The 12017-nt window shown below is 39.4% G+C and overlaps 1 protein-coding gene across 4 annotated transcripts in view; it reads left to right on the plus strand.

The window, feature by feature from the left end:
• Positions 1–12017, plus strand: part of Slc25a14 (solute carrier family 25 member 14) — a 40612-nt gene that overhangs the window by 9556 nt on the left and 19039 nt on the right. For all 4 annotated transcript variants that reach the window (XM_051141431.1, XM_051141432.1, XM_051141430.1 and 1 more), the window contains 3 exons: positions 2053–2147; positions 4362–4447; positions 6866–6961. In XM_051141431.1, coding sequence (XP_050997388.1) covers positions 2053–2147; positions 4362–4447; positions 6866–6961 — 277 coding nt within the window. The remainder of the gene's footprint in view (positions 1–2052; positions 2148–4361; positions 4448–6865; positions 6962–12017) is intronic.

Consider the following 12017-nt stretch of genomic DNA (forward strand, 5'->3'; position numbering starts at 1 on the left):
ATCTCCTAAAGTATAGTTCTGTAATTTGGAGGAATCTCAAAGGAGGCATGAGTGAGAACATCTTCAGTTTAAGCAGAATTTAAGTAGGTCGAGATCTTGGTGCTATCGCCTACTTTTTGATCGGGTTAAAGATGTATCTGCAATTGTTAGGAAATAAAGGTTGATTTAAAAAAAATCTATGAGGTGTGGGTAATATTATCTAACTTTTACTATTGCTATATTCAATTTGTTCATCTTTTCTAAAGGATTTTGCATCTAAATTCATGAGTGATACAGGTCTGTGATTTTTAAATGTTCCTTTAAAAAATTACATTTTTTAATATAAAAATTATGTTTTTTAATATATGAGTACTTTGTCCCACATGCATACATGCAGGCCAGAAGAGGGCACCAGATCTCATTATAGATGGTTGTGAGCCACCATGTGGTTGATGGGAATTGAATGCAGGACTTCTGGAAGAGCAGCCAGTGCTCTTAACCTCTGAGCATCTCTCCAGCCTTGGGTCTGTGGTTTTTATTTGCCTATCTTTGTTGGGTTTTTTCTATCAAGGTAATGTTAGCTAAAATGATTTGGGAAACATTCTGTCTTCTATCTTCTGGAGAGATTGTGTAAGAGTAATGTTAGTTCTTCAATGTTTGTGGCACTCTTCAGTGCATTTTTCTGGGCTTGGAATGACTACTTTTTGAACTTTACTAGAATGATGAATTCCATGGGGCTGGAGACATGGGTCAGTAGGGCAGAGCACTGGCTGCTTTTCACATGGTGACTAACAGCTGCCTCTATCTCCAGTTCCAGAAGATCTTGAGCTCTCCTCTGGCCTCCTTGGGCACTGCATGCCCCTAGTATACAGACAGACTAGTAGGCAAAACACCCATCCATATAGGTGAAAGAAAAGTAAATAATGTCTGAAAAAAAAAGAAAACTATGAATTCGATTTTAATTTGTAAAATGTTAGTACTGTTAGTTTGGGTCACTGTAACCAAGTACCATATACTTGGTGGTTTATAAATAGCAGGAATTGGGCTGGAGAGATGGCTCAGCTGTTAAAGGCTAGGCTCACAACCAAAAAATATGAATAGCAAGAATTAATTCTTCACAGAGCTAGAGGTTGGCCTCTGGGGAGTTTACTCTTTTAGTGTAAGCATTTGACTGTAAATTATTCTCAGCTATGCTTCTGCTACATATTCTTTCCTTCTTCCCCCACTTCCCCTCTATTGTTTCCTAATATTGGTGATTGAGCCCAGAGCCTAACACATGGTATGTAAGTGAGCTCCCTACTCTTCTCTTTTTACTTCTTATATTAGGAGAGGGTCACATTAAGCTGCTCAGGCTTGCCTTTTCCTCACCCTAGTTTAAACAGGTCCTGGAACTCCTCCTCCTCCTACCTTAGCCAGCAAGTAGCTGCTGGGATTGCAGAACTGTACTGCGAAGCCTGGCTGTATCTCAAATATTTTTTAATATTTAAAAATTATCATATAATTATATAATTTCCTTCTTCCCTTTCTCCATCAACCCATACCCATGTATCTGTTTGTTCTTGGTCGCATTCATGGCGTCTTTTTCTTTAATTGTTATTATCCCATGTATTTTATAGGATGTATTTGAAATTTCACTCAGGACTATACATTACATTTTTTTTGCAGCTTTCTCTAAGCCATCTGTTGTTTAGATGTGCATTGTTTGATTTCTAAGCGTTTGAACATCCTCCTTTTAGCTTCTAGTTTTCTTCCACTATGGTCAGAGAATACATCCTGTATAGTTTCACTTGTAACTGTGTTGACATTTGTTTTATGACCTGGGATGTGAACTGTCTTTGTCAGTTTTTCATGGGTGATAAAATGGGAGGGAAGGAGGAATGGGAGGATACAAGGGATGGGATAACAATTGAGATGTAATATGAATAAATTAATAAACTATATTAAAAAGAAAAATGCTTATTATCGCTTGGAAAGATATAGATAATAGATAAAAGAATTGTGAGCTCTACAAATGTGTGTTAAATAAAATTAACTTTTCTTTATTTTTCTCTCTCTTTTTTTGGGGGGGGGCAGAATTGCCCCTGCTTTACTAAGACAGGCATCATATGGCACCATCAAAATTGGTATTTATCAAAGCTTGAAGCGATTATTTGTAGAACGTTTGGAAGGTCAGTATGCTCAGCTCTCTTTTGAGGTTCTCCTCAAAGGAATTGTTGAAACCGTGCTTAGTGTGAAATGCTTATCTAATGATGCCAGGGAATGAAAGACAGTGAGTGCAGGCATAAAACTAAGCTTGTATTGACTTGGGCTAACTCCCTTCTAGGGTGGCTAGATGGCTGGTGGGTAAGTTCCATGCAGATGTGACTGCCTGAGTTTGATGTCTAGAACCTATGCAAAGATGGAAGGGAGTGAATGCATTCCACAAAGTTGAACTCTGACCTCCATACATGTGCCATGATATATAGTCTTCCTGAAAAAAATAATTCTTTTTTTTGTTTTTGTTTTTGTTTTTCAAGAAGGGTTTCTCTGTGTAGCCCCTGGATGTCCTCAAACTCTCTCTGTAGACCAGGCTGCCCTCAAATTCAGATATCCACCTGCCCCTGCCTCCCCAGTGCTGGGATTAAAGGTGTATGCCACCACACCTGGATTAAAAATAATAATCGTAGCTGGGCATAGTGGCACATGCCTTTAATCCCAGACCTCAGGAGGCAGAGGCAGGTGGATTGCTCTGAGTTTGAGGCCATCCTGGTCTACAAAGCAAGTCCAGGACAGCCAAGGCTACACAGAGAAACCCTTTCTCAAAAACAACAAAACCAAAAAAGTTAAAAAAAACAAAAAACCAAAAGTATTGTCATCCTTGAAGCCTAGAACAGCCATGTTCTGAAAGTGAATGCTCTCTCCATCAGCTAGAGAACTTGAAGGCATTTTCTCAATGCTAATTTTGATAAGCTTTTGGTAGGTAGATATATTTTAGTTGGTTACAGTCTGGGTTCTGATGTACCTCTGGCCACCTTACCCACATGCAGAGTTGCTGTATGTTTCTCCATTTCAGGCTGACATTTGCATGATGGGTGTTTCATTGTAGGCCTGGTGTTGCCAGATGGTTGGGAAAGCAGGAGAGACTTCGTGTCAGCAGTATTTCTTGAAGCATTTTATCATTCTAAATCAGCATTTTCTAGAGCCTCTTTGGGCATCCTCAAGGATTCCCTTTCATCTCTCCTGAAAATGTTTTCTTTTCATAGATTACTCCCGTTGATTTACTAATTTTCTATTTATAGGCTTTACATGAGGAGAAGATTAGGTTTTCCCTGTAGAGCAGTATGTTCTGTTGTATCTCTCTCTCCTTGTTTCTAGTTGAGAGGATTTAGTTCTAAATAATTTCTTTTGGACCCCTGGGGTTATGACTCAGTAGCAGAATGCTGGCGTAGCATGTGTAAGTCTCTCTGTTCATAACCCAACACCAGGGATTATACTACTTTTTCATATTTGACACCAGAAGCCTTCCATACATAAATGGAGGCTGAGAGACCTATAAAGCAATTCAAAGTTAATATTTAGATAAATTTATTATCCATAAGATCATGTTTTTAAACATCCGGTTATTAAGTCTTTAAAGTTGATTATCTATAAAAAAGACTTAACCATTGAGCAAGAATGTCATCAACTGATATGCCGGACTGGACATGGAAAAGCCCATAAGGCTTCTACCCGACACAAAGAACTATGGGCAAGGTGGGAGCAGGTGAGGTGGTCCTCCCCAGGGAAGAGCATACCAACTGGTTGTCCTATGCCAAATGGTCAGCCCTGAAAACATACATACAAGTACCATTATATGGGCCAAACAGGTTATATTTAGGGATATATATATATATATATGCATGCAATAAAAATTAGTGAAAAAAGAGGCCATGAATTTGAAGGAAAGTGGGGAAGGATATATGGGAGAGCTTAGGGGGAAGACAGGGAAGGGAGAAATGTTGCAGTTATAATCTCAATTTTTTTAAAAAAAAGATCCATTATATGTTTGAAGTGGTTGAAAAGGAAATACTACATTCTAATATATGTAGTATACTGACAATTATGTAGAAGAATATGATGTATTTTACCACCTTAAAAATAATATTTTTAAGGAGATAGTGGTCTATAGTTTATAATTTGTATATACTTTGTACTGATTTGGGATGGTCTACAAATATTTGAGAGTCTTTACTTTGATAAACCTTGAAGTTCGTTTTTAAGTTAGCTCTCCGGAAAGGATTTCCTTTATAGCTCAGCTACACTCAGCACAGCACCCAGTACTTAATACAATGAACCTTTATTTATTTATTTACTTACTTACTTACTTACTTACTTATTTATTTATTTATTTTGCATTTTCACAGATGAAACTCTCCTAATTAATATGATCTGTGGGGTAGTCTCAGGAGTGATTTCCTCTACTATAGCCAATCCCACTGATGTTCTAAAGGTAAGAGACGTCTGTTATGTAAGGGGAAAGACTGCAAACTTTAATTCAGATGCTGGTTCAGATTCCTCTTCTCCCACAGACAAGGTTCCTTTGTATAGTCTTCGCTGTCCTGGAACTAGCTCTGGAGACCAGGCTGGCCTCGAACTCAGAGATCTGTCTTCAACTGTCTCCCAAGTGCTGGGATTAAGGGTGTGTACCGCCACCTCCTGGCTGAGTTCAGATTCTTAATCTCTGAACTATGTGACCTCTCATTTGTTCCTTGTTTTGAGATGAAGATAATGCAGTGCTTATAGCATAAAGTTGTTAAGAATGAGAGACAATATATGTAAATTTGTTTAACATCATGCTTCATAGTAGATGTTCAAAAATAGGTTAATGTGATATGCATTAATTCATTGGGTTTTTAGCCTAGGATTTACGGTGTTCTCTAGGATATTTTCAGGGCTGTCTAGGGTTTCCATTGCTGTGAAGAGGCACCATGACTCAGGCAACTCTTATAAAGGAAAACATTTAATTTGTGGCTGCCTTACGGTTTCAGGGGTTCAGTTCATTATTGTTATGGTGGGAAGCATGACAATTCCGGCAGGTGCTGGAGAAGGAGCTGAGAGTTCTACATCTTGATCCGCAGGCAGCAGCAGGAGACAGTGTATCCCACTGGCGTAGCTTGAGCATATGATCCGCAGGCAGCAGCAGGAGACAGTGTATCCCACTGGCGTAGCTTGAGCATATGATCCGCAGGCAGCAGCAGGAGACAGTGTATCCCACTGGCGTAGCTTGAGCATATGATCCGCAGGCAGCAGCAGGAGACAGTGTATCCCACTGGCGTAGCTTGAGCATATGATCCGCAGGCAGCAGCAGGAGACAGTGTATCCCACTGGCGTAGCTTGAGCATATGAGATCTCAAAGCCTGTCTCCACAGAGACACACTTCCTCCAACAAGGCCACACCTCCTAATAGTGCCACTCCCTATGGCCATGAATTCAAACACATGTGTCTATGGGGAGTCATTCCTATTCAAGCCACCACAAAGCCTGTGCAGTTTTAGGGAATCAACTTCAAGATTTCTTGCTTTGTATTCTTCCCTTCAAGTGGCGTCAGAATGAATTTGTGTTTCTTTCTTTTTTTCTGACACAGGGTTTCTCTGTGTAACAGTCCTGGCTGTCCTGGACTCGCTTTGTAGACCAGGCTGTCCTTGAACTCACAGTGATCCACCTGCCTCTGCCTCCCGAGTGCTGGGATTAAAGGCGTGGGCCACTACACCTGGCTAGCAATCAATTTTTAACACCTTCTAAAGCCTACAAGTATTTTAGGGGAAATGTTATGGCTCCATTGTATTCTATTAAGTGAATCTGTCATCATTTATGTAACCAATATGCTGTTGCTATTGTTTTTTAGCATTTGAGTCATACCTAAATTTTTACTAGACTAATTACATATTTTTCTGGGTTTTTTTTTTTTTTGTTGTTGTTGTTGTTGTTTTGAGACAGGGTTTCTCTGTGTAGTCCCTGGCTGGCCTTAAACTCAGAGATCCACCTGTCTCTGCCTCCTGAGTGCTAGGATTAAAGGTCTGCACCACCATCTGGCTAGTACATATTTTCCCCCAAACAAGGTCTTTTTTTAAAATTTAAAAAATTTTAATGCATAATCATTGCTTTATATGCATGTATACCTGCATGCTAGAAGAGGGCATCAGATCATGTTATAGATGGTTGTGAGCCACCATGTGGTTGATGGGAATTGAACTCAGGACCTCTGGAAGAGCAGGTGGTGCTCTTAACCCGCTCAGCCATCTCTCCAGCCCCAAATAAGGTTTTACTATGTAGCCTTGACTGTCCTGGAACTTGCTCTGTAGACCAGGCTGGCCTCAAATTCACAGAGATCCGCCTGTCCTGAGTGCTGGGATTAAAGGCTTGTGCAACTACGCCTGGCTCAAACTAGTTAGATTTAACTGAATACTTGTTATTGTCCAACTCCAGAGATGATAGATTTAGTATGGGGAATATGAGGTCTAATGAAAATCTTTATAGAATATACTTTGCTATATTCTATATGTCAAATATATTCTATTATGTTATATTTGTGTACAGTTAATTAATTTCATCATTATAGCAGATTTTTAAAAATAATTCCAAAAAATATTTTCCTTAGTTTTTTAAAGATTTATTTATTTATTATGTATACAGTGCTCTGTCTGCATGAACATCTGCCCACCAGAAGAGGGCATCAGATTGCATTATAAATGGTTGTGAACCACCATGTAGTTTCTGAGAATTGAACTCAGGACCTCTAGAAGAGCAGCCAGTGCTCTTAACCACTGAGCCATCTCTCCAGCCCTACATTTTCCTTAATTTTAAAGGAGTGAACTATCTCATTTGGGTTTTGTCTGTCAAAATAAGATAATCACTTCTTTCTGTTTAGATTCGAATGCAGGCTCAAGGAAGTTTGTTCCAAGGGAGCATGATTGGCAGCTTCATTGATATATACCAGCAAGAAGGGACCAGGGGACTATGGAGAGTGAGTACTTGGTTACTGGTGTTTTATTATAGTCTTTACTTGAAATTTCATATTAAGTCATGAGATTGTGACTTATAACTCCAAATAAGGTAAGAAGCTCCTTGCCACTCATGAAAGGACCAAAAACTTACCACTAGTTCTGATTTCTATACATATTGGCTTGGGTTGTATGTGTGAGAAAAATGTATTGAGAGAGCCATTTTGTTTTCCTAAACGTCCCAGTGAGTTAATTATTTCAATATAGTTTTTGTCAGTTTTAAATTAAACATAGTTATGTTTGTCTATGATGGTCTCTGTAGTGCTTATGCTCAAAGAATATAACTTTTTTTTAACCTTACAAAGTGAGATGTACAATAAAATATTGATAAAACTTAAAAAAAATATGAGGAAAAATTCCTCTACTCCACAACTTAGAAATAATCAGTTTGAACATTTTGTCATTATCTTCTTTCTAGTCTTTATATTTTGCCTTTTGCTTTATTATTATAATATTTGTTTTTATTTTTGTTTTGTTTTGAGACAAGGTTTAGTAAGTAGTCCAGGATGGTCTTGAACTTGTGATCCTCCTGCTTCTGTCTCTTGAGTGCTGAGAAGTGAAGTCTGTTCCACTGTACCTGACTTATTCTGCAGTAACTTTTCTTTTTGAGACTGGATCTTACTATGTAGTCCTGGCTGGCTTTGACCTCAAACTCACTGAGCTCCCACTGCCTCTGTCTTCTGAGAGCTAGGATTAGAGGCATATGCCACCACAATAGGTTATTGGATAACTTTTTAATCTGTTGTGACCACTGAATTATTCTAACAGCAAGTAAGACTATTAGACTATTCAGGGGGGCGGGAGGGAGAGAACGAGCATAGAATAGGATAAAAAACTTTGTCATTTTCTGTCTTTATAATTTTTTTTTACAGCGAATACTTATTTTAAAACCTCAAGCAAAATAGAGCTGAAAGAATTGAATTATGAGCACACATGATCTGGATTAGACTACTGATAATTTTGCCATAGTTACTTGATCTGTCTCCGAGTACATAAACACACACATTACTTTGCTAAGCAAAATACTAGTATGTTGTAGGCGTTATGAAAGTTCCTAAACATTTCACCATGTGTCTCATGAGAAGAAGATAGAGAGAAGGCTGGAGACACTGTCAAGAGAACAAAGCGACAGCCTACAGACTGGGAAAAGATCTTCACCAACCCTACATCTGACAAAGGTCTAATATCCAAAATATATAAAGAACTCAAGAAATTAAACACCACCAAACCAAACCGAATAACCCAATTGAGAAATGGAACTTGGAACTAAACAGAGAATTCTCAACAGAGGAATATCAAATGGCTGAGAAACCCTTAAAGAAATGCTCAACCTCCTTAGTCATCAGGGAAATGCAAATCAAAACAACTCTGAGATTCCATCTTACACTCATCAGAATGGCTAATATCAAAAACTCAAGTGACACCACATGCTGGCAAGGATGTGGAGAAAGGAGAACACTCCTTCATTGCTTGTGGGAATGCAAACTAGTACAGCCACTTTGGAAATCTATCTGGTGCTATCTCAGAAAAATGGGAATAGGGCTTCCTCAAGACCCAGCTATTCCACTCCTTGGAATATGCCGAGAAGATGCTCCAGCACACAACAAGAAACTTTGCTCAACCATGTTCATAGCAGCCTTATTCATAATAGCCAGAACATGGAAACAGCCTAAGTGTCCCTCAGTAGAAGAATGGATAAAGAAACTGTGGTACATTTACACTATGGAATACAGATCAGCTATTAAAAACAAGGAATTCCTGAAATTTGTGGACAAATGGATTGAACTAGAAATGATCATAATGAGTGAGCTAACCCAGAAACAGAGAGACTCAAATGGTATATACTCACTTATAACTGGACACTAGCCCAAGGGGCATGTCCCACGAAAGTCTTCACTTACCAGGAAAGTGGGATAGAGGTAAGAACATCCTGTTGGGACTCTAGGTGAGAGAAATATAGGAGATGGGTAAATAGAAGGATCCAGAGGGTCCTAGAAACCTACAAGAAGAACACTATGATAGGTGAATCTGGGCCCAGGGGTTCTGCTCAATCTATGGCACCAACCAAGGCAATACATGCAGTCAGCATCAAACCCCTACTCAGATCTAGCCAATGGACAGGACATTCTCCACAGTTAAATGGAGAGTGGGGACTGACTTTCACACGAACTCTGCTGTCCCATATTTGGCCATGTGCCCTTGATGGGGAGGCCTGATGGCACTCAGAGGAAGGATAGCAGACTACCAAGAAGAGACTTGATACCCTAGCATCATATTCAGGGGGAGGAGGTCCCCCTCAGTTACCGTCATAGGGAAGGGGAATGGGGTGAAAGCGGGAGGGAGAGAGGAATGGGAGGATGCATGGGATGGAATAGCAATTGAAATGTAATATGAATGATTTTCTTTTTCTTTTTTTTCCATTTTATTTTTTTATTATTAATTTATTCATATTACATCTCAGTTGTTATCCCATCCCTTGTATCCTCCCATTCCTCCCTCCCTCCCGCTTCCCCCGCATTCCCCTCCCCTATGTCTGTGACTGAGGGGGACATTCTCCCCCTGTATATGCTCATAGGGTATGGAGTCTCTTCTTGGTGACCTATTATCCTTCCTCTGAGTGCCACCAGGTGTCCCCATCCAAGGGACATGGTCAAATATGGGGCACCAGAGTTTGTGTGAAAGTCAGATCTCCTTCTCCACTTAACGGTGGAGAATGTCCTGTCCATCGGCTAGTCTGGGTAGGGGTTCGAAGTTTACTGCCTATATTTTCCTTGGCTGGTGCCATAGTTTGAGGAGGACCCCAGGGCCCAGACCTGCCTGTAGTTTTCCAGGACCCTCTGGATCCTTCTATTTCCTCATTCTCCCAGGCTTCTCACACCTAAAGTCTCAATAGGATGTCCTCCCCTCTGACCCACTTTCCTGGTAGGTAAAGTTTTTCATGGGGACATACCTCTTGGACTAGTGTCTCGATATAAGTGAGTATATACCATTTAACTCTTTTTGCTTCTGGGTGAACTCACTCATTATGATCATTTCTAGTTCAATCCATTTGTCCACAAATTTCAGGAATTCCTTGTTTTGAATAGATGAGTAGTATTCCATAGTGTAAATGTACCACAGTTTTTTTATCCATTCTTCTACTGAGGGACACGTAGGCTGTTTCCATGTTCTGGCTATTATGAATAAGGCAGCTATGAACATGGTTGAGAATATGTCTCTGTTGTGTGGTAGTGCATCTTCTGGGTATATTCCAAGGAGTGGAATAGCTGGGTCTTGAGGAAGCCTTATTCCCAGTTTTCTGAGAAAGTGCCAGATAGATTTCCAAAGTGGTTGTACTAGTTTGCATTCCCACCAGCAATGAAGGAGTGTTCCTCTTTCTCCACATCCTGGCCAGCATGTGGTGTCAGTTGAGTTATTGATCTTAGCCATTCTGATGGGTGTAAGATGGAATCTCAGTGTCGTTTTGATTTGCATTTCTCTGATGGCTAAGGATGTCAAGCATTTCTTTAAGTGTTTCTCGGCCATTTGATATTCCTCTGTTGAGAATTCTCTGTTTAGTTCTGAGCCCCATTTCTCAATTGGGTTATTTGGTTTGGTGGTGTTTAATTTCTTGAGTTCTTTATATATTTTGGATATTAGACCTTTGTCAGATGAAGGGTTGGTGAAGATCTTTTCCCAGTCTGTATGCTGTCGCTTTTTTCTCTTGACAGTGTCACCTGCCTTACAGAAGCTTCTCAGCCTCATGAGTTCCCATTTATTAATTGTTGACGTTAAGGCCTGGGCTGTTGGTGTTCTGTTCAGGAAGTTGTCTCCTGTGCCTATGTGTTTGGGGACCAGACAAGGCTGCCCACTTTCCCCATATCTCTTCAATATAGTTCTTGAAGTTCTAGCCAGAGCAATAAGACATCAAAAGGAGATCAAGAGGATCCAAATGGGAAAGGAAGAAGTCAAATTATCCCTATTTGCAGATGATATGATAGTGTACATAAGTGACCCTCAAAATTCCACCAGAGAACTCCTACAGCTGATAAACACCTTCAGCAAATTGGCAGGATACAAAATAAACTCAAAAAAGTCAGTAGCTTTCCTATATACAAATGACAAACAGGCAGAGGAAGAAATTAGGAAAATTACTCCCTTCACGTTAGACACAAGCAATATAAATTATCTAGGAATAATCCTTACCAAGCAAATGAAGGACCTATTTGAAAAAAACTTTAAATCTCTGAAGAAAGAGATTGAAAATGACATCAGAAGATGGTGGGATCTACCTTGTTCGTGGATCGGGAGAATTAACATAGTAAAAATGGCCATCTTACCAAAAGCAATTTACAGATTCAATGCAATCCCTCTCAGAATACCTACAAAATATTTTGAAGATATTGAAAGAACAATTCTCAACTTCATATGGAGAAACAAAAAGCCCAGAATAGCAAAAACAATCCTATACAATAAAAGATCCTCTGGAGGAATCTCCATACCTGAACTCAAGCTGTACTATAGAGCAACAGTAATTAAAACAGCATAGTACTGGCACAGCAATAGGCTAGTGGATCAATGGAATCTAACTGAAGACCAAGATATGAATCCACACACATTTGGTCACTTGATTTTTTGACAAAGAAACCAAATCCATTCAATGGAAAAACGACAGCATCTTCAACAAATGGTGCTGGTCTAACTGGATGTCTACATGTAGAGAAATGCAATTAGACCCCTATTTGTCACCATACACAAAACTCAAGTCCAAGTGGATTTTATTTAAAAAAAAAAAAAAAAAAAAAAAAAAGACGATGGAGAGGTGGCTCAGCACTTAAGAGCAAAGATAGCTTTTGCAGAGGACCCAAGTTTGGGCTGCATATAACACAGGTAGCTACACTCATGTGCACATACTCTCTCATACACATACATATAAGTAAGAAAAATAATAAAATAAAATTTAGAAAAAGAACAAGATTCTTTGTGATAATACTACTGTCAAATGTAAGAAAACTGACAATGCTTAATGGGCGGGAGAGG

This window comes from Acomys russatus, chromosome X (genome assembly GCF_903995435.1).
Source record: "Acomys russatus chromosome X, mAcoRus1.1, whole genome shotgun sequence".
Classification (NCBI taxonomy): Eukaryota; Metazoa; Chordata; class Mammalia; order Rodentia; family Muridae; genus Acomys; species Acomys russatus.